Below are 24,874 nucleotides of genomic sequence, written 5' to 3'. Positions count from 1 at the left end.
CGCCTTCTGCTGATTCTGTGGCACGGTTACATAAAATGACGTTCATAGCTAATCCAGCACGGTTGGCCTGGAGCTTAGGCTGCTCTTTTTAGTGTCAACTTGCGGAATGCAAAATAAAAACATGATACCTTTGCTGCTGAACTCTCACTACAGCACGGGTGGCGAACATTTGAGCATTTGATTCCATTTAGGGAAACAAGGACATTTCATGAGCGTCAAGTGCAATGATTCCTAACCTTTATTGAGCCAAGTTACAATGGATATAAAAAAGTCTACACACTCCTGGAGCCTTTCCTAGCTGTCTTCGGGCAGTAGGCGGGGGACACCCTGAACCGGTTGCCAGCTAATCGCAGGGCACACAGAAACAAACCACCATACACACTCACACTTAGGGACAATTTGGATTGTTCAATCAGCCTGCCACGCATGTTTTTGGAATGTGGGAGGAAAGGGGAGTACCCGGAGAAAATCCACACAGGCCTGGGGAGAACATGCAAACTCCACACATTGCGACCGGGCCGCCTCTGTGAACGTGTATGTGTGCGCGCACACGCACACACACTCGTTCACTGTCGTTGACAGGCAGCTAGATCAATAGGATAAAACTTGCAGTGCTTTAGGCAGTGATTGAATTACTGTTCTGTACTGCCATAAGCACAACCACAGTCCCTTCTCGAGCTACCGATCACTCACGATCTGCTTAAGGGGCACCCCTGATTTATAGTGGCTCTGATTTACCCTAAAACAAGCTCAATTGCTTATTTTCACATCATTATTTTTCCCATTGCTGCCTCATATTTTATACATTTATGACGTTATAAAATTGCAATGCAGAAAAAGGTTCCCCCGCCCCTGTACTACCGCAATGAATAATTTATACGTAAATGCTGACTCTGCATTGTGAGCAATGCTCTCTTGCTACTGCTGCTGCTTAAGTGCATTGATGCATCTGTAACAGCACACACACACACACACACAGCCTGATAGCGGTCGTTTCTGACCACGTGACACATCGACATGCCACAAAGAACCCTGAACTGCTTGTCATGCAACACGAGAACAAACACTAAGGCACGGCTAGTCCAATCTAACCTTTCCTCAGTTTCTACATTACAATCTTGCCGTGGCTACAATTAGCGACACGGCAAGCTAGCCGCTGAATTCTGCAGTAAAGCGGGAGGGGCCAAGCTTGCCTCTAATTTGCCGGCGGGAACATAACTTTGACGCCCATTGGTCATCATAGAAGAGATGCTCAGGTTCATGATTGGACAACGAACCCAGCGGTGAAGTATGGGTGTTGCTCACTGGCGACGGTATTGGTGGTGGGCGGAGCGTATTCAAATCAGCAATCCGACTTTTTAGCCATTCGCTGCGGGCGGCGCTTCTTTCACAGGCGGAGTTGTGCGGCGCGAGGATAGACTGTACTGCGTCAAGCAGTTCGCGCTGTTACCGGGCCGCGGAGGGATACAAGCGTTTCGCAGGCAGAGTAGTGCGGCTCGTGAGTTAGGAACGCCGGTCCTTTTGGTGGAGTGGTAAATCCACGCGTGATGCTCGGAGTGAGACCGCGACGTTTCTTTTAAAGCAAGGCTCACAAAACGCGACTGGGGCTGTTCGTAGACGTTTTCGCCGAGCTTGAATTTGCGACAGCCCCGTTAGGAACGGCAACTTGTCGGTGACGCACTAACCTTAAGACTCCATTGCATTCCCGCTTGTCTTACCTCAAGACTGGTCGTTCCACCATTTTCTCTTTCTTCTCCCCTTTTTCCCCTTCCCGTCTACCGCAAGACGTTTTAAGGGTGCTCCAGAGAGAGCACACCTCTCAACCTGCGAGGAGGATAAGAAGAGCGACTGCGCCAACATGGGGGTAAGGCCATCTTCCTCACTCCACCACCACCACCACCACCACCCTCCCACCTTCAACTCCGTACTGACACACACCCGAAGCGGTCTGAGAAGCGAACGGTAGTCCGCCATCACCAACACCTCACTGGCGAGGACGTTAAACCGGGAGCTGCTGGTGCTTGGGAGGGTAGTGGGTGGGCGACCCCGACATGAAAACGTGATGTCATTGTATTTTTTTCCCTGATTTGAAATCCCGCGCATGGTTGAGTGACATTGACGGTAATGCGGAACTGCCTCCAGCCACACTGCGACAAAACAATTGTAGCTACCGTTTAGCTTTCACTCTCGCTCATTTTTGCCATCGTCTCTTGAGCATTGTCCTCTTGTTGTAGATTACTGTCTTATTGCTGTCATAATAGCTTTCACTGTCACGTGCGCGCGCGCGCACACACTTGGGCAGTCACCCTTTTCATTATGGAAAGTGTTGCTCAAAGGCCCCAAAGAACACGAGTACCCAGTGTCCTCTGTGTCTCCTCATAGGCCTCACTTTTGCCTATAACCTTGCCAGCCATTTTAGGTAGGCCTTAATCGGTTTATATAAGGGGAGGGGGGAGAAGGTGAGGTGCTAGTGTATATTTTCACTCAAGATTTAAGTAAAATACTGGTTTTAGGGCCACGAGAGGACATGAGTGGCTTTATTGCCATGACCTCCATGTCGCCCCACCCCCTCATCATTTTTCTCCATGCCCGCCAACCTGCACCCCAACCTATCCACCTCCACCAAAGCCCCGCATCATGTCCCCCTGAAGCTCTACGCAGTCTCATCACCCGGCACCCTCGGTGACCCATGCGTCATAATGCGGTTACCGGGAATAAGCACCTCACCAGCTTATTTCCCCCTTAATTTGTGATGTAACAGAGACGTGCGAATCACTATAAGTGAATACATTTACCCACACTCCGATAAAAGTGAGGATAAAAAAAATATAGATGGATCCTGTTAGGTTTGTGTGTGTAATTTGTTGAGAATAACACCAGAGGGGACAAAAAAAATCATCCCGGCGTATGTAAATGCAGACGCAAGCTATTGCGCAATGTGTATGTGCGTGTGTATACCACTGCATCAATCCGGGATGCAGTGCAGTGGCGTGACGCTGCAAGCCAGAAGGGGGCCGGTGTCATTGCAGTGACAGCAGGCAGCCGACGGGGTCCCCCCCCTTGCACGTTGCAGTGTCCCTGCAGAGGGAGGTGACAGGCCGCTGCGTCAAAAAGGGGATGCGAGGGTTTAAAACCATCACCTCGGTGGGGGGAAATATGCTCAGGCAGAAGTAGAAACGTTGGGCATGTGGATAGTCGTATGATTTTCCTCTCTTTGGATGATGCGGCTTTGTATCATTGGCACACCACGATGAATGTGGTGCGCCAGCTGTCCTTTTCCCAAGGCCGCAGGGGGCACATCGCATGCAACGTGCGTGCTGCGTCAAAGTGGGGGCGGGGCCTCTTTTGTGGAAATTCCCAGTGCAGAGCCGCGATAGGCCCTTGCTTGAAATGTGCGACGCTGCATTTGCTTTTTAAGCACGTGTAAAAATGATTAAATGAATACATAAAAAGAATGGTGAATTCTCTTTTGTTCTGATTTGCACCGGTGCATGCCGAGAGCAATTTTCACCTTCACATCCCTGACTTGTTAGCTGGAAAGTGGGCTGGACGGTGAGAAAGGAAGGACACAAGTGCAGGTGTAGCGAGATGGATTTACACGAGAGGGGAGAGGTGAGGGAGGGGCTGCCTGGCTGTAGATCCTGTTACAGGATAATGACCCCCGGGGCTCACATGACTGTGGCTCTCGTTTCCTGGTCGCGGTGCATTGTGGGGGCCGGGTAATCAGGGAGGACAGATGGGATGAGGAAGGAGGTCAGGTGGAGGATTTCCATAGGGTGTGGTCTCTGCTTGAGAGGTCGAAATTGCGGATTAAAGTTATGAAGGTGGAAGTGGTGTTACTGCAGCTTTTGTCAGAAGGTCATCATGGCTGCTGAATAGTGTTGAGACCCCCACCATCATACCACCCCCACCCTCTGCTAATGAGGATGGCAGGCTTGTGTCGGCGAAAGTGGGTGCTCGTTTTAGAGATGGATGAGTGTGGCCTCTGCAGAGGCCCAGCCCTCGCTTTGGTGCAGAGTGCTGCACGTCCTTCCCCACTGTACCTGCAGCGCTGGATCAAACCGATCGGCCAATGTTCCTCAATTGAAATTGAAGGGAAGAGCTTATCGAATCTAAAATAAAGCATTCGTAAGTGTCTGAAAAGGAGAACAAATTGAGCGACTACGGCGTTGAGCATGAATGAGACAACAGATCTGTTGGATTGCGGTACCTTGAGTTGGCTTTCACAATCAAGGTTTTCGAAGGCACACTAAACTACGAAACTAAATAATCTGCACCCAAGAGCCATCGGTTGCAAATGAGAGTTGTCAGAAATGAGTACACACCGAAACTTCGTTTTCGACCAAAATTGTCATGCACTACCACAGTGAGTTCATGCTGAGCGCTGTACTAGAGGGCATTCGATTTCGTTGATGGAAACACACTTTGTCAGAAACCGTCTGAACGTTTTGGGTCGTTGCATTCTCTTGATAAACTACGGAGCGATCCGTCCTCCCCATCCCAAAGCATGCTAGGTTCATTGAAGACTTGATCGTGTCAACTGGTGGGAACGTGAGTGTGAATAATTGTCTACATGTGCCCTGTGATTGGCTGGCAACCAGTCCAAGGTGTTGACCCAACCAGCCCGAAATATGATTTATATTATCAATTCAACAGCTTTTGTTTGTTACGTTAAACCATTGGATCGGATGCGGTTTGTCACTCGGGAGTAGTAACAGTACATGAGATTTGTCTACAACTTCACTGCAATGGCCGGAAAAGATGGCAGATAGCTGCGTGTCTTAAAATAAGACTGCGGTTAATCCACACAGGTTTAAATTACAAACCTTTGTCAAAGTAATCTGCTAATCTAATAATTGGTCCGTCAAGACGATATCCCTCTGCTTTTGCGCTTGTGGCCTGGCGGTCAGTTAAAGACCCAATGTCTCTCTCCTCTTGAAGTTCTCTGATCAATAAGTATCACCGTACACAGGTCATTGTCCTACGCTGAAGGATGGTCAGCAAGAAGAAAGGTTACAGTTAGCATCAGTGCTAGCAGTGCCCCGCAGTAGCTTATGTAATGCCATTCAAACGTAAAGGTCAGCGCTGCCTTGCTTCTCATGGTCAAGTTTATCTTCAACGTGAGGCATGGACACAGTGGCTACCTTGAGGACGTCGCGTTGCCTGACAACAAGGACGTGTCTGAATCGGGGTGTTTGTTGTCCTGGAGATGTTTGCGTGCTCCATGTTTGAATATGTTGCAACACAAGGTGTGACACTAAGGCACCCACAGCAACAAAGGCTTCGACTCTGGGAAGACGTTTGATCGTTTATTCAAAACCCTTAAGGTTGAAACATCTTAAGGTCCATGTGTTAGTTTTCACTTGGTCCTCACTAGTCAGACAACTGAACTGTCTTACTATTCACTCTTGCCTTCCGCAATTGTATGACATTTTTTCACGCGAGTAGGACCAGTATGTGTGTGTGTGTGTGTGTGTGTGTGTGTATAACACATTACAACAAAAAATAAGACATTCATACACCCCCCCCCCCCCCCCCCAAAAAAATCAATTTGCAAAAAACTGGCTGATTTTACTTTCCTAAAGCACAAAATATTGTACAACCGTCAAATGTTCTGCCTGTAATTCATATCTTTATTGGCCTGAGTGTTAAGGGTCTAAAAAGGACATTTTTATCATTTTTTTTTAATTGATCAGCTGATTAGTTATCTGAATTTTAGTCTGCTACATATCAGAATCAGCAGTGGCCAATAAAAAAAAATTGCATCTGTCAGGCTCCAAATTATTTTTTTTAATACATGCAATCATTGTAGTTATTATCCTCCTCTGCCTCATGTTGTTTTGAATTAATACAAAGATTTTGAAGTTTTATAATCTCTGATTCCACTGCTTTAACTGTTGAGTTTTCAGCAGCCTTTCAGTTGATCCGGAACCCATCTGCGCATTTTGTGGGCGTGGGTGTCACCAAGCAGACTTTAGGTGGTCTCGTCCATTCCCCAGCTCCAAAAAGCTCACGTTTGCAAAGGCATGGCAGGAGCACATCGCACTTTATCTTTTTCCTCCGGATCTTCGTTTGCACTGATTTAGTTACTCTGAAGTCAAACCCACCAAAAGTGTGACAATTTGTCATTCAACCAAAAGATTAAATGTTAAAATTCAAGCAAAACTTTATACGTCAAATTTCACGAGACTTCAACATGTGAGCAATGCAATTTGCACAAGGATGCCCGTTTTTTTTTTTATAGAGGGAAGCATGATAACCATTGTACAGGCACTAGGATGTAGGAAAGGTGGTCATCAAGTACTAGCGACTAAGTTTTGAAATGAAAACAACTTCAAAGTCAACCAGCAATCCTAATCCCAATTATGGTTTTGTTGGTGACCACACAACTCTATTGAAACATATGTTTGTATCGCGGTGAAAAAGACTTAACCCAATGGGCCAATCCAACGTATGGCTAATCCCATCCGATAAACACGCCCCCCCCGTCCCCTTGAGCCCCTCTACGACGTCCCAGAGGGAACGCTGCCCTGCTGCAAGGAGCAACAGATGGCCCAATAACCTTGCAAGGTCACACATCTTTGCATGCATGCAAGGACATCCGCACGCACGCAAGCACACACTTCCCCTAAGCCTACCACCATATCCACATTGAACTCCATTCCTTTGACAACAAATTAATATCCAAAATTAAGATACCACGAAAACAGGGGTGTCAAACCCATTGCAACCGCGGGCCAATTTGGAGTTAAGTCTTCCCTCAGAGGGCCGTTATGACAGTGAAACCACAAAAATATTACTTGCACACAACAAATTAATAGATGACTCATTTTTAAATCAGTCAACTATCATAGTTTCTTCAATTATTGTTCAAGTGAGTGTAAACAGGGTAACAAAAGTATCGCAAAATCTCAACATTTATTACACATGACAATTCGACATTTCGGTCCAGATTTTAGCATCGATTTTGCTTTCGCGGGCCACAGAAAATGACCAGGCAGGCCGGATATGGCCCCCGGGCCTTGAGTTTGACACCGGTGCACTAGAATGTAAACAGTAATTGATTGTTAATTACGCCAATCAAAAATAGTCAAATGCCCTGCTGTCATTGTGATTAAAAGAGAGTTGTGAACAGGTCGCGCGATCAGTGCAGACTCTGTGATCAGTTTCAAGAGAAAGTGAAACAAACCGCACAAAACTACTTCCTCAATGAAGTTGCACGTAAAAAGCAACGTTCTGCCCACTGTCCGCTTCCCGTTCCTGGTACGCTCCGCCGCAAAACTAAGAGTGAAACTTGGCCCACGTCACTAGCTCGTCACTCCGCCATTTTTACACTGTCTTTGTCTATCCCTCTTTCTCTTCCAGTCTATCTCCCGCCACCTCTCTCTGCCGCAATGCGTGCCTCCTCCACCATCACATCCGCTAACGTCGCACACCCATAACACATACAAACCGGGAATGCGGTCTTCACTTACACATGCATCAATTATTACTTGTCCCGCATCCCATCAGGGGACCCTTGTAGCCACAGCGTCGGTCGCCATGGCGGCACTCTCAAAATGTCAGCCGGCCTGCGCAAACGAATCAACAGCGAGACCCGCAGTACTGACTTATCGACTTACTGGCATTTCAAGACCGTTTTTCAGGTCCACAAGTGACACGGTGGAGGGTAATTAGCTTAAGGTACCCAGAAGGGAGCCTGGAGCCAGCGCCCGATGATGTCAGAGCTGTGTGTCGCTCCGTTCACCTGTTTTAGCTGCAGGAGCGGCTGTAATTCCAGACACGGGTCTCTGTTTCCTCTGTGGAACTACACAGAGGCACATAATGCAGAGACGTGCACGACAGCTGGACACTCACACTTTGATGTTTGGGAAAAAAAAATTTTAAAAACAACACGACCTTGACTTTCAAGTGCCCCAGGTTTCTTGCGTTACATCCGTAGCACGCTCAAAATGGATACACTTAGCAACTCGGCGCCAGTATCTGGACTGATTCGTGCTGAAAGGTGTTGAAAAATGGTCCAACTCAGTTAGATTTTTTTAGTCCCCCCCCCCCCCCCCCCCCCCCGCGATATTGCTCTTCAATATGCAATTTATTTTTCACGGTCCTCTTCCAATGCTAGGTAAACGAACCATTAATGAATATGAAAGAGACTTTCTTTATCTAATTGACTTAGTTGTTACTAAATACTTTGACCTGCAGTCCTTTCAGCGTTCACTCCAACTTTACAAAATTCAGCCAAACAAGTGTGCCGTCAACGTAAGTTACCCAACACTAATGCAAAATAACCTGCAGCTCAAACACTTCAGCGTTTCATGAAACAATGATCAAGAAATACAGCTTACTATCGGACTAAAGTGAAGTCCGCACATCCCCCCTCCCTCACGTCCCAAATTGCAGCCTTTGTAATTTGGCAATTAAATGACACTACGCTGTGACGTCAATTTGAACTTGCTTAAACGTTTAGCCTGTGGAGTGACCTATGAAATGGTTGTCGGGCGGCAGCAATTGCTTTCATCACACCGGGGGGGGTGAGGAGTGAGTGCCTAATGTTGGTGTCAGACCACCATTGTCTGTGATACGTCTCTGACACTACCAGATAGTGGCTTTATCGCTTTTACCCGTAGCATGGGGAGCAAAACTGGTCATGACAGGCATTGTGAACGGGGCCACTAGCTGAACTGTTAACAGAGAACGCCATTGTGTCGGTTTATTCCAATGTGCCGGTTTAACAGCTGACGATTAATCACTTGGGGAAGTCTTGGGCAAAGTTATTCCTGCTGGACATTGAGCAACATGGCCGAACACGACTTAACTGTTGCATAACATCGGTGGTGCTGCAACTAGTTTTCATGAGTGGGTGACCAGAGTAGCCAATAGTTTGGGGATTTGAAATTTTGACTCATAGGTGAATGGCCTCACAACATTGCTGAGCTAACCCTGTTTTACATTACAAATAACTATGATTATAAATTCAGAAGCACCTCACCTGTGGCGAAGCAAAGCATGGAGAGTCTCTGTCACGGAATTTCATGGGCGAAGTCAATGTTTTGGGCGATCATCCTTGTAAAAGTCCTCACACTTTGGGTTCGGATTTGGTTTTGGGTTAAGGGGTACAAGTGCCCATTCGGGATTAGAGTCGTGGTTTAAACGTGGTTTGTTCTTCAGTTATTTTGCCATCAGAGCTAATATGTTGTATCGCAATATCAGTTATTTGTTCCGCCACTAATATTTGTCGCATGGTATGTCCAGTTTATTTGGAGTAGCAGTCAGTCAGTTTCCAGGGTATGACACCTGTTCACGCTCGTGCGAGTTGTTTGCCAGCAAGCTGGGTGTGTTTTGCGGGCAGACAGCCTGGTATGATCCTCCCTGCGGCCGTCAATGCTTCAGTCCCAAGCACACACACCTCGCACATTCTCCATAGACTGTTACAATGTCTTACATCCACACTCATCCAAACACAATGTTCTCATACTTGCACTTATGAACCCACATACATGCCACTGCTCGTCTCTCGATCGGTACTCGTAAGACGGAGCATATAACTCCTACTCTGGCTCATTCTTTTTAAATCTTGAAAGGGCCTGGCCCCACCTTGCCTCTCTGAGCTCCTCCGCTCCTGCCCGGTGTCTCAGGTCTGCGGACCAGACACTATTCAAGGTACCGAGAACGAAGCGGATGCTCAGAGGGGATCGAGCCTTTTCCGTTGCTGGTCCCTCTCTTTGGAATGAACGTTCGGCAAGCCCCCTCCCTGCCCATCTTTAAAAGTCACCTCAAAAATCTTTTTTATTCTTTGGCTTGTGACTCATCATGAGACTTGATTTTTAGTTAGACTATTTTTGAGATTTCTGCTGGCTTTGGTTAATTTATTTTTTGTGGGTGTATGAATTATTTTTGCTCCGTGTACAGCACTTTGTGTACAGCGGTGTTTGTTTTAAAGCGCTCAAGAAATACAGTTGAGTTGCGTTATCTGACGGCCACGGATACACACACAAATACCTTAAGTGAGGTGCAATTATTTGGACTTGGGTCAGTGCTTGTCAGAGGCTGACACAAGGCTAGTGGACAAAGATTGCGCTCAATATCTAATTCGAGGCTTTTGGGGATGGATAACAAAGCACCCACCCCCAATGCCACCTGCTTTGTTTCACTCTCGATCTGGCCCGGCTTCTCACCTCCCACTCGTGTCTCCTGTTCCATGTGTGCGCTCCTGTCTGTCACCAGCCTGCCTCGCATTCCACTCAGCGCTGCTGCGCCACACTTACGACTGTCGATGCTACTCAAGCCGCCATATTAGGCAACTGCAGCAGAACCTCCAAGACCATCGGCAACGGGTCGATCGCGGGAGGTTGGCCGCTTGAAAAGATGGGCACCCCTGATGTAAAATATCATTTGCGAGAGTTGTACTAGGTCGACTGGTCCTTTATTTGAACCAAGGTACGGCACACTCACGTTCCCCGTGAATACGCCACTGGCGCATGCACACGTCCTGCTTCTTTGTGTTTGGAGTCAGCTGCGCGTTGCCTACAACACGCACAATACCGGGGTCGGGTTTGCCTCCATTATTTTTGTTTTCTGTTCAACATTTTATCAAAGGCATATTGATGTCCATCACATGTCGATGGAATTGATATTCAATTATCAGCCAGCCGGAGATTTAAACACAAAAGATATTCAGACTGCTTTTACAGCGGACTACAGAAATTAAAGACCACTTATTGTTGAGAGGCTGAAATCAGACGTTATGGACAAATGTAACTTAAACAATGGCTTGAAACAATTCCTTGATGAATAAAATAGTTGGCGATTAATTTGATAATCGATTAGTTGTCGATTCATGCGATTAATTGTTGTTGTTGCGATGTTCCACTGGCACAGTCACATGACAATCTACAGCTTCCTTTGTAATCTTGAACGTTGAAGCGAATCTTTGGCAGAGATCTGCATTCAACTGCGTCTGACTCCACCCATTATCCGTGCTGGTTATCGTCACGAGTGTCGCTAATTACTGTATGTTGTCACCTGTATTGTACATCCATTTAACCAGCAGTCATCTGTTCGGTTTCAGTCGAACCTTTTTGTGCCTGAATAGAAAGTGACAATCTTTCATTGTTCCTGTCACTCTCGCATGGGTACTTTTCCATGGCATCTTTATACTCGCCTACCTCACAAGGCCTGTCTGGTCTTGCTACAGTCTGAGGTTTGCTCACCTGTGTCAGAGTACAGGAAGAGGTCTCGGGTTGTGTGCGCGTGCACGTGTGCGTGTATGTCAAACCGCTCCTTTTTCACTGCCAAACTCCCAACAAAAGGCTTAGTGAGCTAGTTTGGGTCGAGCGAGAGATGCCATCAATCTTTATTTCAAATGTCTACTAAACCAGAAAGTCAGGTCCGCTATGCATAGACCGTATTTGACTCGAGCCGCCTCACACAGTCGAGCCAGGAGATGACGCAAAGCGCTAATATTTGTCTTGCGTCTAACTCAGCAGGTGTGTGTGTGTGTGTGTGTTTTTGTGCAGTTTTGGGCGGAAGCCTCACCAATGTTGCCGCTGCACTGCCTTGACGAATGTCAAAGCTTTGTGGTTAGCGAATTACCATCATAGTCCACTGCAAGTTTTAGGTGTGCCTTTTTGGCAGGGCTTCCAAAGTGCTCCCCGCTTGATCTGTTACGCGGCGCTGGTCCAGCTCTGACTTGGCCCGTTTGCAGAATCGAACATCAGTCTTTGTCGAATCATTTGAAGTCTAAACTGGTTGGAAAGGAAATGTACCTGTATTTTCTTCCTTCCAAGGGTCGCGGGGCTATCCCAGCTGTCTTCGGGGAAGTAGGCGGGGTACACCCTGAAATGGTTTCCACCCAATCGGAGGGCACACACAGACAAACAACCATTTGCACTCACAATCAGACCTAGGGACAATTTCGAGTGTTCAATCAGCTTACCATGCATGTTTTTGGAATGTGGGAGGAAACCAGAGCACCCGCAAAAAACCCACACAGGCACGGGGAGAACCTGCAAACTCCACACAGGAAGGTCGCAGCCCGAATCGAACCCTGCACCTTTGCACTGTGAGGCAGACATGCTTATCAGTCCATCACCGTGCTGCCCATTTTCTGACATTTTTTTTCCTCAATTTAAAATATTTCTCTTGTTTTGATATCTCAGTCCAAATACACAAAGGGGGAAAAAAATGACGGCACACTTCATGTCCATTTGTGGGTGTGTGAGGATGTGATTTTCTCTCATGCAAATAAGTAGCATAATCTTTCATAACGACCGGGGTGGAGCAACGGCACTTGACAATGCGAGCGATTGCCCATCTCGTGACTGACGCTATATTTAGTAGGCCAACCGCAAAACAGAAACCCACGATACTCCAAGTCACTGACCTGTTTCGCATTTGAAATGCCAGAACTGTGATACGCCCACACTAAATCCCAGAATAAATGACACAAAGTTCAGCAATGCTACAAAACAAAAACAAAAACAAAAAAACACCTCGTATTGATAGGACGCTTGCGTCGACCTCAGCAACGGGAGCGAGGCTGGAGCGATGGAAAGTGCACTTGTGATGTCTTGCTTTGTCGTGTGATGTAACGTTTTAGTGGGTTCACCTCATTTCTGTTGATTACAGATCCTCGTGTGCCCATTCCAGTCCGTTCACCCCGAACGGTTTGATCAACAGTGATCAAACGCAAAACAGCTCAGGCCGACGCTTTCATGTCCCAAGTGTGCCTCATCTGCGATGTTAATACTGCCTGATTAATGTGAGCGTCTTTCTCACAGTTTAATAGACATTTGGCATGTGAAGTGGAGCACACGCCATTTTTAACATATGAACAGATTTGTAAAAAAACATGACAGATCCTCACACAATGGAAGGGAAATAAAGCAACATTGGGATTTACTTCATAAAGACAAAAAAGTCTGATGTTCAGGATTATTTGTCATTCTTGCACCTTTAAGAGGCGGGGCCTGGCGGGGTGGCTTGTGATGTAGCCCGTGGCTGACAGCAGCTTCCGTGTATTGTTTTACTATTTCGACAACGCATGTGAGGGCATGAAGAAGTATACTTGAAAAATTATTGCTTAAAACTAGGGCTGTATCAATACAAGTAAAGGACAGTGCACTACAGTAAAGTTACGAACTCTTCACCTTGTTATTTCTATTGTGAACCTGTGATCCGAACTATTGAACACGTTTACCATTTTACTGTCATCGACTGGATCATTTTGGGATCAGAGACAAAAACAAACAGATGACTCTATAGCCACCCCAAACTAAACTCACGATCTTCTTTTGAAATATTCTGTCATCGGGCCTTTTCTGACTTTCATCGCAAGGGAGGGAAAATGCTCAAATTTGCCTCAGTTGTTGTTGATGTGCCACTCACTTTAGAACTGCACTTCTCTAGGCCGCTTCGCAAGGGTGTGTTACGTACTAGGCATGGGCATTCAACCAAATTCAATTTCAAATGGACTCCCATTTCGATACATTAGTCATAGCGAGTACAATTTTGCTGCCCGGATGAGCTCAACTTCCCTGTGCTCTCATGTTGTCCTACTTCAGACAGCAAACTGGTTGAGACTCAGCAGAAGCTCTGCGGAATGCAGCCAATTTGTCCACTCCATTTTGCTTCCGTTGTTTCAAGACATCATCACTCAACAGTCTATTCACAACAAAACGCTATTATGCCCATTTCTACTATGCTCTGATGTCGTCAGCTCTCCAAAATAGCCCTCTGTGAGTGGGAATAGGATACCCCCCCAACCCTCTCCCCTACCACCACCACCAGTCCCACCCCGCCCCTGAGATAAAAGGAACACAAGCTATTATTTTGTACACTTTTAGTTGGAAGGCATGTATAAAACCTATGTGTATGTCTGTAGTATGGCCGGTCAGACAGTTACCGCGTTGCCACCACACAGGACAAAGATGACCGATCCCCCAAGAAGAAGAAGGGGGGGGCTACGGGAACTAAAGACATGGACGACCTGAAGAAGGAAGTGCCCATTGTGAGTATGAAAAAGAAAAAACCTCTACATTTACTTCTCAAGTCTGCTTTACATCTCATGTCCTCGCATTTAACTAGGGTCTCTCACATCCGGCGCGGACACTGTGCGAAGAGAATGAAAATTTCTAAATCATACTGAGGATGAAAAAAAAAATGTTGCTGATTTTTTAAAAATATACAGTATATTATGATTTTTTTCGCTGATAAGACATATCAGGAAGTCACCACTTTGATGCCTCATCGCAGACTCAACTGGCTGCCATGATACACTTTGTCGGGTGAAATGCACGCATGGAGCCCATTTCGATCCTCAGCAAGTCCAAGAGCTTCCTCAAAGTTTCTGGTTGTAATCAAGAGCGATTGCCAGTGTTAATTTGGACACTTTGATCATGACAATGGCCGACGTGGGCAAACGTGCTGCAAACAGCCGAACGCTCTGAACACAGGAATGCTGCAAAACACATGGGGAAAAAAATGCAAACAAAAAAAGACATAGACACATGCAAATTAAAAAAAAAACACACAAAAGAACTGTAAAACAAAAACACTGCAAATGTCCAAACGCAGAAATGATGCATACAAAAAAAACAAACATGAAAATGCAGAGAGACAAAAACATACGTGCAAAAAAAAACAAACACACAAAGTAAAAGCTACATTAGTACCACAAAACAAATGCAAAAATGTGTGTTGTGGTTTGTAACGTTTGCTTCCACTTTCTCTGCATTTATGTCTTTATGTATTTTTGTTTGGAACAGTTCTGTGTTTGTCATTTTTGGACATTAGCAGCATTTCTTACCTGCAGCGTTGTTTAGTGCGTGCGTGTGTGTTTGCAGCGTTCGGCCGTTGGCCGCTCGCTTGCCCCGGTCGGCCGACCATAGTTTATCCTGCATGCATAATTTTTAGGCAAGTTAAATCTGTGTATGTGTCATGATTGTACTTTTTCTCCCCCTCTCTTATATTTTTTCTTTTTCATTTTTTTTCCCCCAGACGGAACACAAGATGTCCATAGAAGAAGTTTGCCGGAAATTTCAGACGGACATTGTCCAGGTACAGTAAATTATTGTTCTTACTTTTGTCCACTAGATGGCCTCACAGCACTTCAGTCCAGCAAGGACTAGTTATCTCAACTCTTTCACATCATCAGCACCTGTAATTAAGTGTTGTACATAAGGAATAAAAGTCAACAATTAAAATGTAATACAATGATACACATCTATATGTGGTTTCTAGTATATCTAGTTTCTAGATAAAGTTGGTTTGTATTCTATTTTTTTCAACAGTATTTCATTTTAATTTAGTTTTAAGTAGTTTCAGTATTGAACTTTTTAAAAATAAATGGAAGTATCTGTCAAGTGCCAAAAAAGGTATTGTAAGTATAAATATACATAAATACATTTAAAATGAACCCCAAAAGCTCATGTATGATATTAATTGACAAAGACAAAATCACATGACATTTTCACGACTATACATATATTTTTCCAGTTAGTCTTTGTTTTATTTACTAGCCTTTTCCTTTTCATTTTATTTTCTTAATGTTATTTTGTTAGTTTTTGTTAAGACGAATAACCTTGGCTCGGACTTGCCAACTACTGAGCCGATGCTGACTGTAGATTCTAGAACAGCAATTAAGTCACTTACAACATTTCTGGCTTGATTAACCAGCTGCAAGTTCCTCATTTTTGCGAAATAGTGAGCCAACAAGGCTCATTCTGTTCCAACAGAATGGAGTAAGTAAGTACTATTCTGTCCCATTTCCAAAACAGTACTTTGGCCTCAAGAACCATACCAAGTAGTACATGTTATTCCATCATTGATGGGGGGGAAAAATGCTTTGAAATATAACATAGACTCTCTTTTTATCTGGAAACCCCTCCAGGGACTGACCAATGCCAAGGCAGCAGAGTTTCTGCTCAGGGATGGCCCCAACGCACTCACTCCGCCCCCCACCACCCCGGAGTGGGTCAAGTTCTGTCGCCAGCTCTTCGGCGGCTTCTCCATCTTGCTGTGGATCGGCGCCATCCTCTGCTTCCTGGCCTACGCCATTCAGGCCGCCACCGAGGACGACCCCGCTGGAGACAATGTGAGTCACATGCCTGTCCATCATGTGTGCTGTCTCTCATCTGCTCATATCACATTTGTGATCTGCCTGTCTGTGTAGTTGTACCTAGGTATTGTGCTCACGGCCGTCGTCGTCATTACCGGTTGCTTCTCGTATTTCCAAGAGGCCAAGAGCTCCAAAATCATGGAGTCTTTCAAGAACATGGTGCCTCAGGTAACGCGACCCAAAAGTCAGATTTTAGTCAAGTGTTTTTGCCTTTGCGTGAGCCTTCATGGTATGTTTTTCCAACTATCCCTTACAGCAAGCGCTGGTGATCCGAGAGGGAGAGAAGGTGCAAATCAACGCGGAAGAAGTGGTGGCCGGAGATCTGATCGAAGTGAAGGGAGGAGACAGGATCCCTGCCGACATCCGGGTGGTTTCAGCACACGGCTGCAAGGTTGAGACAAGCAGCTTTTGGACCGCGGCGTGGTCGTGAAACAAGATATCCCAACAAACTCACGACATTCTTGTCTTCTTTCACCTGAATAGGTGGATAACTCCTCCCTAACCGGTGAATCAGAGCCTCAGAGCAGGTCACCCGACTGTACCCATGACAACCCCTTGGAAACGCGAAATGTGGCTTTCTTCTCTACCAACTGTGTGGAAGGTACTGTATGTTAGTCTTAACACGTGTGTTCCCCAAACAATTGATATAGTTTTTCTCAGGCAACAGAGTGGGAGGGAACTCTGTTCGTCCCATTTAACGGTTCAGTTTTCAGAATTGTACTGCTAAATTTCTATCAACAAATGTCTCGAAGCAGGTGTGGGCAGACATGTGCGCAAGGGCCACGTCTACATCCCCACTACCTTGAAGCGAGGCTGAACACCAACATAAGACACCAAGATGTCACATTAAAAAAAGCAAATGTACAAAAACGGTCTCCCCATACCTTCTATTAAAAAAAAACAAAAACATTTGCATATGAGTAAGGATGAAGGCGCTCGTGTTAGGGGGCAATCTGTACGTGGAGCCAGAAGGCTGAGTTCGTTGTAACTCAAGTAATGGGAATGTTAGCGTTTTAAAAAGGGAGTATCTACCAAGATACTCCCTTGGCAGAACAAACCAAGGGAAAAGAAATCTGCAAACCGACTCAATTGTACTCCGCTTTTCTGCCAAAACCAGGCACGGCGCGTGGCATCGTCATCTGCACCGGAGACCGCACGGTCATGGGTCGCATCGCTACCCTGACGTCTGGCCTGGAGACGGGCAAGACCCCCATCGCCAAGGAGATCGAGCACTTCATCCACATCATCACCGGCGTGGCCGTCTTCCTGGGCGTCAGCTTCTTCGTCCTGGCCATCATCCTAGGCTACTCCTGGCTGGAGGCTGTCATCTTCCTCATCGGCATCATTGTGGCTAACGTGCCCGAAGGCCTGCTGGCTACCGTCACTGTGAGTGGGGTTCATCCTGCATTGATTTCTGCCATGTTGCACATGAGAGTCCATTTTGACACGCCATGTGTCCAGGTCTGTCTGACCCTGACCGCCAAGCGTATGGCGAAGAAGAACTGCCTGGTGAAGAACTTGGAAGCTGTGGAGACGCTGGGCTCCACCTCCACCATTTGCTCCGACAAGACGGGCACCCTGACCCAGAACAGAATGACCGTGGCCCACATGTGGTTCGACAACCAGATTCATGAGGCCGACACCACCGAGGACCAGTCTGGTGAGTGTGAGAAACTCTGAGGCGGTCACGGACACAAATGTGCAATTAAGCCAAAATGTTCCTATCTGCCTTTATTAACTGCACAGTAGTTTTGCAATTCTGTGCTCGCCCCTTAATTCGGAGCATCGCCATATCCGCAGTTATAACGGGAAAATATACATCTGTGCCTAATTTTCATGTTTCGTGAAGCAATGATCTGTAAACATCTGCACTGCACTTCTTAAGAACTGATATTTATCCATACATGATACAAATGAATAAACAGATCAAATACAGTACAGTATATGGATATTAAAAATAAAGCCGTTACAAAATATGCCATTTGAAAATAGCATTCTACTCCATTGCAATGCCGATTTGAATACGATTAATTGTTCAGCCTTCATCTTTGGAAATCCCCACTTTTAAACCTGAAGTGTTGCTTTTCCCTCTTCCTCCAGGCGCCTCGTTCGACAAGAGCTCGGTGACGTGGCAGGGGCTGGCCCGCATTGCCTCCCTGTGCAACCGCGCTCAATTCAAGGCGGGACAGGACTCTGTGGCCATCCTCAAGCGCGACGTGGCTGGCGACGCCTCCGAGTCGGCCCTGCTCAAGTGCATCGAGCTGTCCTGCGGCTCGGTCAGGATGATGCGGGAGAGGAACAAGAAGGTGGCCGAGATCCCCTTCAACTCCACCAACAAATACCAAGTAAGTTGCGACAGAAGATGCTGTCGTTTTACACCTAAAAGGAAGCATCTCATCCGAAACACGCCTTGTGTTCATCCGCTCTAGCTCTCCGTACACGAGACGGAGGACCCCAATGACAACCGCTACTTGCTGGTGATGAAAGGAGCCCCCGAGAGGATCCTGGATCGCTGCTCAACCATTTTGCTGCAGGGCAAAGAGCAGCCCATGGACGAGGAGATGAAGGAGGCCTTCCAGAATGCCTACATGGAGTTGGGAGGACTGGGAGAGAGAGTGTTGGGTAAGGACAAGTGCTTTTGTTTCTCTCATCCACTCATCATCACATCACAGACGTTTATCTTTTTTTTTCACTCGGTGGCCAATGGTATTTATTTACTAATCCGTTTGGGGTGAGTGTGGCCTTTGATTGTACAAATGCATTTTTAAAATATTTTTTCAAAAATATACATGTAGCTTTTTTTTCTTTTTCACCAACAAATCATTATCCGCGCAAAGAACTTAATGTGGGCGTTTTCCCCAAATATACCTGTAGTTCCTAGGAATTCTTGCAAGGGTGCGTAAAAAGGCACAAATATTTTATTTCTTTGTGACAGAAAGTAATATTCTGAAATAATATTGAAAATTTCTGTAATGGGCCAAAAACTGACTTATTATTACACACACACACACGCATAAAACCCCCACAACAAATATTCAGCAATACAAAAATCTGAGGTGAAAAACACAAATACAGTATCAGAAATAGAGATAAATATTGGAAAGTATTTTTCTTATACATAATATCGACCAATGTTCAACAAGAAGAGATGTGGTGCCACAAGATGGCAGCAAGGCACTACTCTTCTATTAGTCAGGACTCCAGTCAGTGTAAATAAGAGCTTGGAAACCAAAGCAAATCTGCTTTAATTAGAGTGCAATGGTGTAAGTGACCCATTTGTGTGAATTCATAATCATATTCTGAATTATAGTCTTTTTCGATATAAATCAGTCAGAAACATCGATTCACACTTCATCCAGTTTTCAGTGACTGATCCATTTTATGCACCTTCCAGGCTTTTGCCACTTAATGCTGCCAGAGGACCAGTACCCGAAAGGCTTCGCCTTCGACACGGATGACGTCAACTTCCAGACGGACAACCTTTGCTTTGTGGGTCTCATGTCGATGATCGACCCTCCCCGCGCCGCCGTGCCTGATGCCGTGGGCAAATGTCGATCTGCTGGTATCAAGGTAGAGCCTCTTTCAGAAGAAACCCAAGTCTCAATTCTCTGTCACATAAGTTGCTTCATGGCGTATGCTCGTTGATTTTTTATTTTTTATTTTTAGGTCATTATGGTCACTGGAGATCATCCAATAACAGCCAAGGCCATCGCCAAGGGAGTGGGCATCATCTCCGAAGGCAACGAGACGGTGGAGGACATCGCAGCTCGTCTCAACATCCCCGTCAGTCAAGTCAACCCCAGGTAAGACTCTCAGGTACAAATTCCCCTTTAAAATGTTTGAAAGACCCCTAACGTTGCTTCTGTGTTTTTATTAGAGATGCCAAGGCTTGCGTTATCCATGGCACTGACCTGAAAGATCTCTCTCAGGATCAGATGGACGACATCTTGAGGAACCACACTGAAATTGTCTTTGCCAGAACCTCCCCTCAGCAGAAACTGATCATTGTGGAGGGCTGCCAGAGACAGGTAATGTACACTATGTTGGATTTCAAAAAGATATATGATGCCTTTTTCCCCAGGTGTCTTAATAAAATTCCAGTAACATTCTTCTTTTAAAACACCAAGAAGATTGAAAAAAAAAAATAATTTAAAAAGAAAATGCACACATCATGCAGAGCCTTTCTGAAATGGGCTCATCGTCTCATTAAAGTGAGTAGAGGGAGCCTCCGCTTTCTTAAATTAAATGGTCAGTAGAGGGTTTCTTCACATGTTTAAAATAAAAGCTGTTTCATTCATTTGCTCCACTGGAGGACAGTCAGCTACCTTCTTCAGGAAACAATCCACCCATCCATCTTTCAATCTGCTTTATCCTCACAAGGGTCGCGGGGGGTGCTGGAGCCTTTCCCAGCCGTCTTCAGGCAGTAGGCGGGGACACCCTGAATGGGTTGCCAGCTAATCGCAGGGAACACAGAGACGAACAACCATTCGCGCTCACACTCACACCTAGGGACAATTTAGAGCGTTCAATCAGCCTGCCGTGCATGTTTTTGGAACGTGGGAGGAAACCGGAGTACCCGAAGAAAACCCACGCAGGCCCGGGGAGAACTGGAAAACTCAGAAATAAAATTTTAGTTTGTATGTAGTTTTCAAATGGCCAAAAGTGACCACAATAGGTAAAATTTCCTATCAACACTATTATCAATGAACCCCCCCCCCCCCCCCCCCCAGTGATGTTTTGACATTTGCATGAACACATCTGAAAGAAAAGGGTCAAAGCGAATGGCCAGCCGACATTGCGCCTTGAAGGTTAAATGGAGGTCTTTGTGCAGTACTGAAATAAGAGAGCAGATGGCGACCGAGGCCTACTGAACAAGCCCTTAACCTCCCCATCTCTCCCAGGGTGCCATCGTGGCTGTGACAGGCGACGGTGTGAATGACTCTCCTGCCCTCAAGAAGGCCGACATCGGCGTCGCCATGGGAATCTCGGGCTCTGACGTGTCCAAACAAGCCGCGGACATGATCTTACTGGATGACAACTTTGCTTCCATTGTCACCGGAGTGGAAGAAGGTGAGTGCGGACGACTCCATTGCATCAGTCATTTCTTCATATCCTGAATTGTTGATGCCACTACTGTTTAAGGCCGCCTGATCTTTGATAACCTGAAGAAGTCCATCGCCTACACGCTGACCAGCAACATTCCAGAGATCACACCCTTCCTCCTGTTTATCATCGTCAACATTCCTCTGCCACTGGGCACCATCACCATCCTCTGCATTGACCTGGGTACCGACATGGTGAGCGCCGCCCAGCTCTTGTCAGCGCAAGACGACTTCCATTAGGACTTTCAAAACGGAATTTCCCATTGACATCAATTAGGAGTGGGTGTTAATGAGGTACACTTTCCTGGGGTTCACATATGGTCACTTTCCTATTTGGTTTTTCACAAATTTAGACAATTGGTCAGTTGCTGTGTCTGTATGTTTGCAATTTTTTTATTTTGTTGAAATTGTCTTGATCTCTTTGGCTATGCATTGTTAATAATTCAAAAAGTGGGGGGATTGTATTTGTTTTTTGTTTTGTTTTGGGGTTTGTTTGTTTTTTTCTAAGCTGCACTGTGTTTGTTTACGATTGAGACTTGTGGCTGGACACCATTCAGTTAATCAAAAAATGTAAAACTGGAAAACTCAGAAATAAAAACAGTCAAAGAAAAAGCAAGAAACACTTAGAGAGCAAATAGCGGAAGGAGATGCAATGAGATAGCTTGCGTACTATGCCGACATCAAGCATGAGGACAATTTTAGCCTATAAGGCATATTTCCCCCACAAAATCTAATTAGCGTTTCTTACCCATGCTAACACGCTAACTTTTACTCAGGTCCCAGCTATCTCGCTGGCCTACGAAGCGGCAGAGAGCGATATCATGAAGCGTCAGCCGAGGAACCCCTTCAGGGACAAGCTGGTGAACGAGCGCCTCATCAGCATCGCCTACGGACAGATCGGTGGGTCCAGCCCCCTTTTGTGTGCATTTTGCCGTGTCTTTGTGTGAAAGAGTGAAGCTGACCGCCTCCTCGGCTTGTTGATTCCCCTACCGCCCCCCCCCCCCCCTGTTAGGTATGATCCAGGCCCTGGGTGGCTTCTTCTCCTACTTTGTCATCTTGGCCGAAAATGGCTTCCTGCCCAGCCGGTTGGTGGGCATCCGCCTGGACTGGGACGACCGCGCCTGCAACGACTTGGAGGACAGCTATGGACAGCAATGGGTACGATGTGACATAAGAACATTCCGTATTCTTCATTTCTTCGCGTGAACCGTACCATCCTGCGGGGGTGGGGGCGGACGACGTTGCGACTCTTGTCGACTTGCCATGTCGCCTTCAGACGTACGAGCAGAGGAAGATCGTGGAGTTCACGTGCCACACGGCTTTCTTCGTCAGCATCGTGGTGGTGCAGTGGGCCGACGTCATCATCTGCAAGACCAGACGCAACTCCGTCTTCCAGCAGGGCATGAAGTCAGTGCAGCATCCCCCCCGCCCGCCCTCATGAAAATGGCTGGCCAGCCAGACGACTCTTTAAAAATCGTCCTCACTATTTGCCCCAAACAGGAACAAGATCTTGATCTTCGGCCTGTTTGAGGAGACGGCCCTGGCTGCCTTCCTGTCCTACTGCCCCGGCATGGATGTGGCCCTCAGGATGTACCCCCTCAAGTAAGAGTTGCCTCCTTTCCTCCCACCGATGATGACGGCGGCACCAACGTCATGGCCAAAATGCTCCTCGCTGTTCTTTAATCACTATTGTAATCACGATGGTTCATCACACCGACTCATGATGCTCGGAAAATTAACCAAAGGATGTCGATCCCTTTGGAAGCGTGAGCGCCGCACCACGCTGCTCCTCAACTCAGATTTTTTTTTGGTGTGTGTGTGCTTGCAGGCCTTCCTGGTGGTTCTGCGCCTTCCCTTACAGTTTCCTCATCTTTGTTTATGATGAAATTCGAAAGCTCCTCATCCGCCGGAACCCTGGAGGTCAGTTTCAGTTCACATTATCAGCATTCTCATTTGAACTTTATGTTGTGTACTTTATTTTTGATTCAGTTTCTATTTTTTAGATTTTTTTTCAGGGGGGGGTATTATTTCTTCCTAAGATTTTTTCATTGCTTTTTACTTTTCAAGTTTCATTTCAGTCATCCACTTTATTTTATTGTCTGTGTAATGTCATTTTTGTGTGTTTTTCTTCTAATTAGGTTTACTTGATTTTTATTTTATTTATTCAATTGATTTATTTGTGCTTCTTTTTGATTTGTTTTATTTAATTTTCATCTTCATAAATGAAATGTTATTTTGATTAATTTTGCACCTTTTTACTTTTGGGGGGTTATGTTATTTATTATGTAAATATAGCTTGATTCCGTTTTAATGTTCCATATCTTTGATTATTTTTTTGTATAAACTCATCATCTAGTTAAATAATGAGCTAATTTTTATTGTTACTTGATTTTTTCTTATTCAAATAGTTTAGCATTACTGTATTTTTGTTGTGTTTGTTTTGCCTTTGTCCTTTTCTTGCAACTGAAGTTAATGGCGAAGTGTGTGTGTGTGTGTGCGTGTGCTGTCCTTGTTGTTTTCTCTCATGCAGGTTGGGTGGAGAAGGAGACTTATTATTGATCGTTGGAGCATCTTGTTCCTCATCGCCCCAAAACATTCCCCTTCCCTTCCCTCTCTCCCTCATCTTCTTCCACTTACTTCACCACCTCCAAATCACCTTCCCCTTCCCCCACCCAAGAAAAAAAAAAAAAACGCTTTGAAGCAATTTTCATCCCAACTGCCCCAAAGATTCAAAACAGCAAAAGCACCTTTACAACTTTCGACATACACTCCACCCCTCCATCACTGCCCCCTCCCATATGATAGTCTTTGCATGTGTTCTTTCACTGCTGTGTACATAAACCAGTATAATAATAATAAGAATAACAATAATAATATCTACCAAACGGCAGCTGCATATTGTCTTATGTACAGGTAGATTCCAAGGAGCCGATTCGGCTGAAAAAGGGCCACCCTGCTCTCCCATGTCCCTCCAATCTACCCCACCCCCATCCCACCCCCTCATACACAAATAGCCATCACACTGACTGACTCCCACCTGCGCCACAGTGTTGTTGTTGTGTTAATTTTTTTTAATATGTCAGGTAGGGGGACTGTTGGTTTTTTTTTCTATTATTATTATCACGGAGGGGTAGAGGGCATACCTAGGCACCGCAACCCCCACACTCCAGTCCCCCCCCCAACCCCTCTGTTTGTCTCTCGTTTGTGTACACTGTGTGACAGCATTGTTCTTGTTCTTACTATGAAACCGCCTCCCACCATCACATCACCAATCTTTGTGTGCTCTAGGAAATCTATATAATTCTATACTGAATTTAAAATGACACCCATACAATAAAAGATGGGAAATGTTGGGGGGAAAAAACGTAATAAGAAAACAACCCATTTTATTAATCCAATTCTTTTGGCCCATTCCGTTTCAAAATGGCCGCCACTGCTGTCGGTGTGCGCTATGGTGGAGATGATGATGATGATCATGTGTGAGGATGAAGATGACAGTCCTGGTCCGCTTGTGTGCGGTTTCAGGCTGGCTGCCTTAAGGTTGTCGTTCAAGATCAATTGAAAAGAATCCAAACAGAGGCTACTTGGTAAGAACAAACGTGTGTCAAAGAAATGAAAGCAACACCAATAAAACATCTAGAAACATTTAATACAA

The 24,874-nt window shown here is 45.8% G+C and overlaps 1 protein-coding gene across 2 annotated transcripts; it reads left to right on the top strand.

Moving 5' to 3' along the window:
• The first annotated feature begins 1,389 nt into the window (after nt 1-1,389).
• Nucleotides 1,390-24,874, top strand: atp1a3b (ATPase Na+/K+ transporting subunit alpha 3b). Of its 2 annotated transcripts, none has more exons than XM_086113559.1 (22): nt 1,390-1,864; nt 13,922-14,008; nt 14,998-15,057; nt 15,890-16,093; nt 16,172-16,285; nt 16,374-16,508; nt 16,601-16,718; nt 17,235-17,503; nt 17,579-17,777; nt 18,218-18,462; nt 18,547-18,739; nt 19,512-19,687; nt 19,784-19,920; nt 19,995-20,145; nt 21,019-21,187; nt 21,260-21,414; nt 21,996-22,119; nt 22,232-22,377; nt 22,496-22,626; nt 22,720-22,821; nt 23,048-23,139; nt 23,750-24,874. In XM_086113559.1, the coding sequence occupies exons 1-22, from the start codon at nt 1,859-1,861 to the stop codon at nt 23,776-23,778; spliced, it is 3,042 nt and encodes a 1,013-aa protein (XP_085969685.1). In that variant the 5' UTR covers nt 1,390-1,858; the 3' UTR covers nt 23,779-24,874. The 2 variants fall into 2 exon arrangements, with proteins under 2 accessions (XP_085969685.1, XP_085969684.1); XM_086113558.1 differs by having other exon boundaries at nt 13,883-14,008.

Source organism: Hippocampus guttulatus, chromosome 6 (assembly GCF_054856545.1).
Source record: "Hippocampus guttulatus isolate MCC_2025c chromosome 6, RoL_Hgut_1.0, whole genome shotgun sequence".
Lineage (NCBI taxonomy): Eukaryota > Metazoa > Chordata > Actinopteri > Syngnathiformes > Syngnathidae > Hippocampus > Hippocampus guttulatus.
Note: the sequence above shows the minus strand (reverse complement) of the source record. Positions and strands in the feature narration are given on the sequence as shown.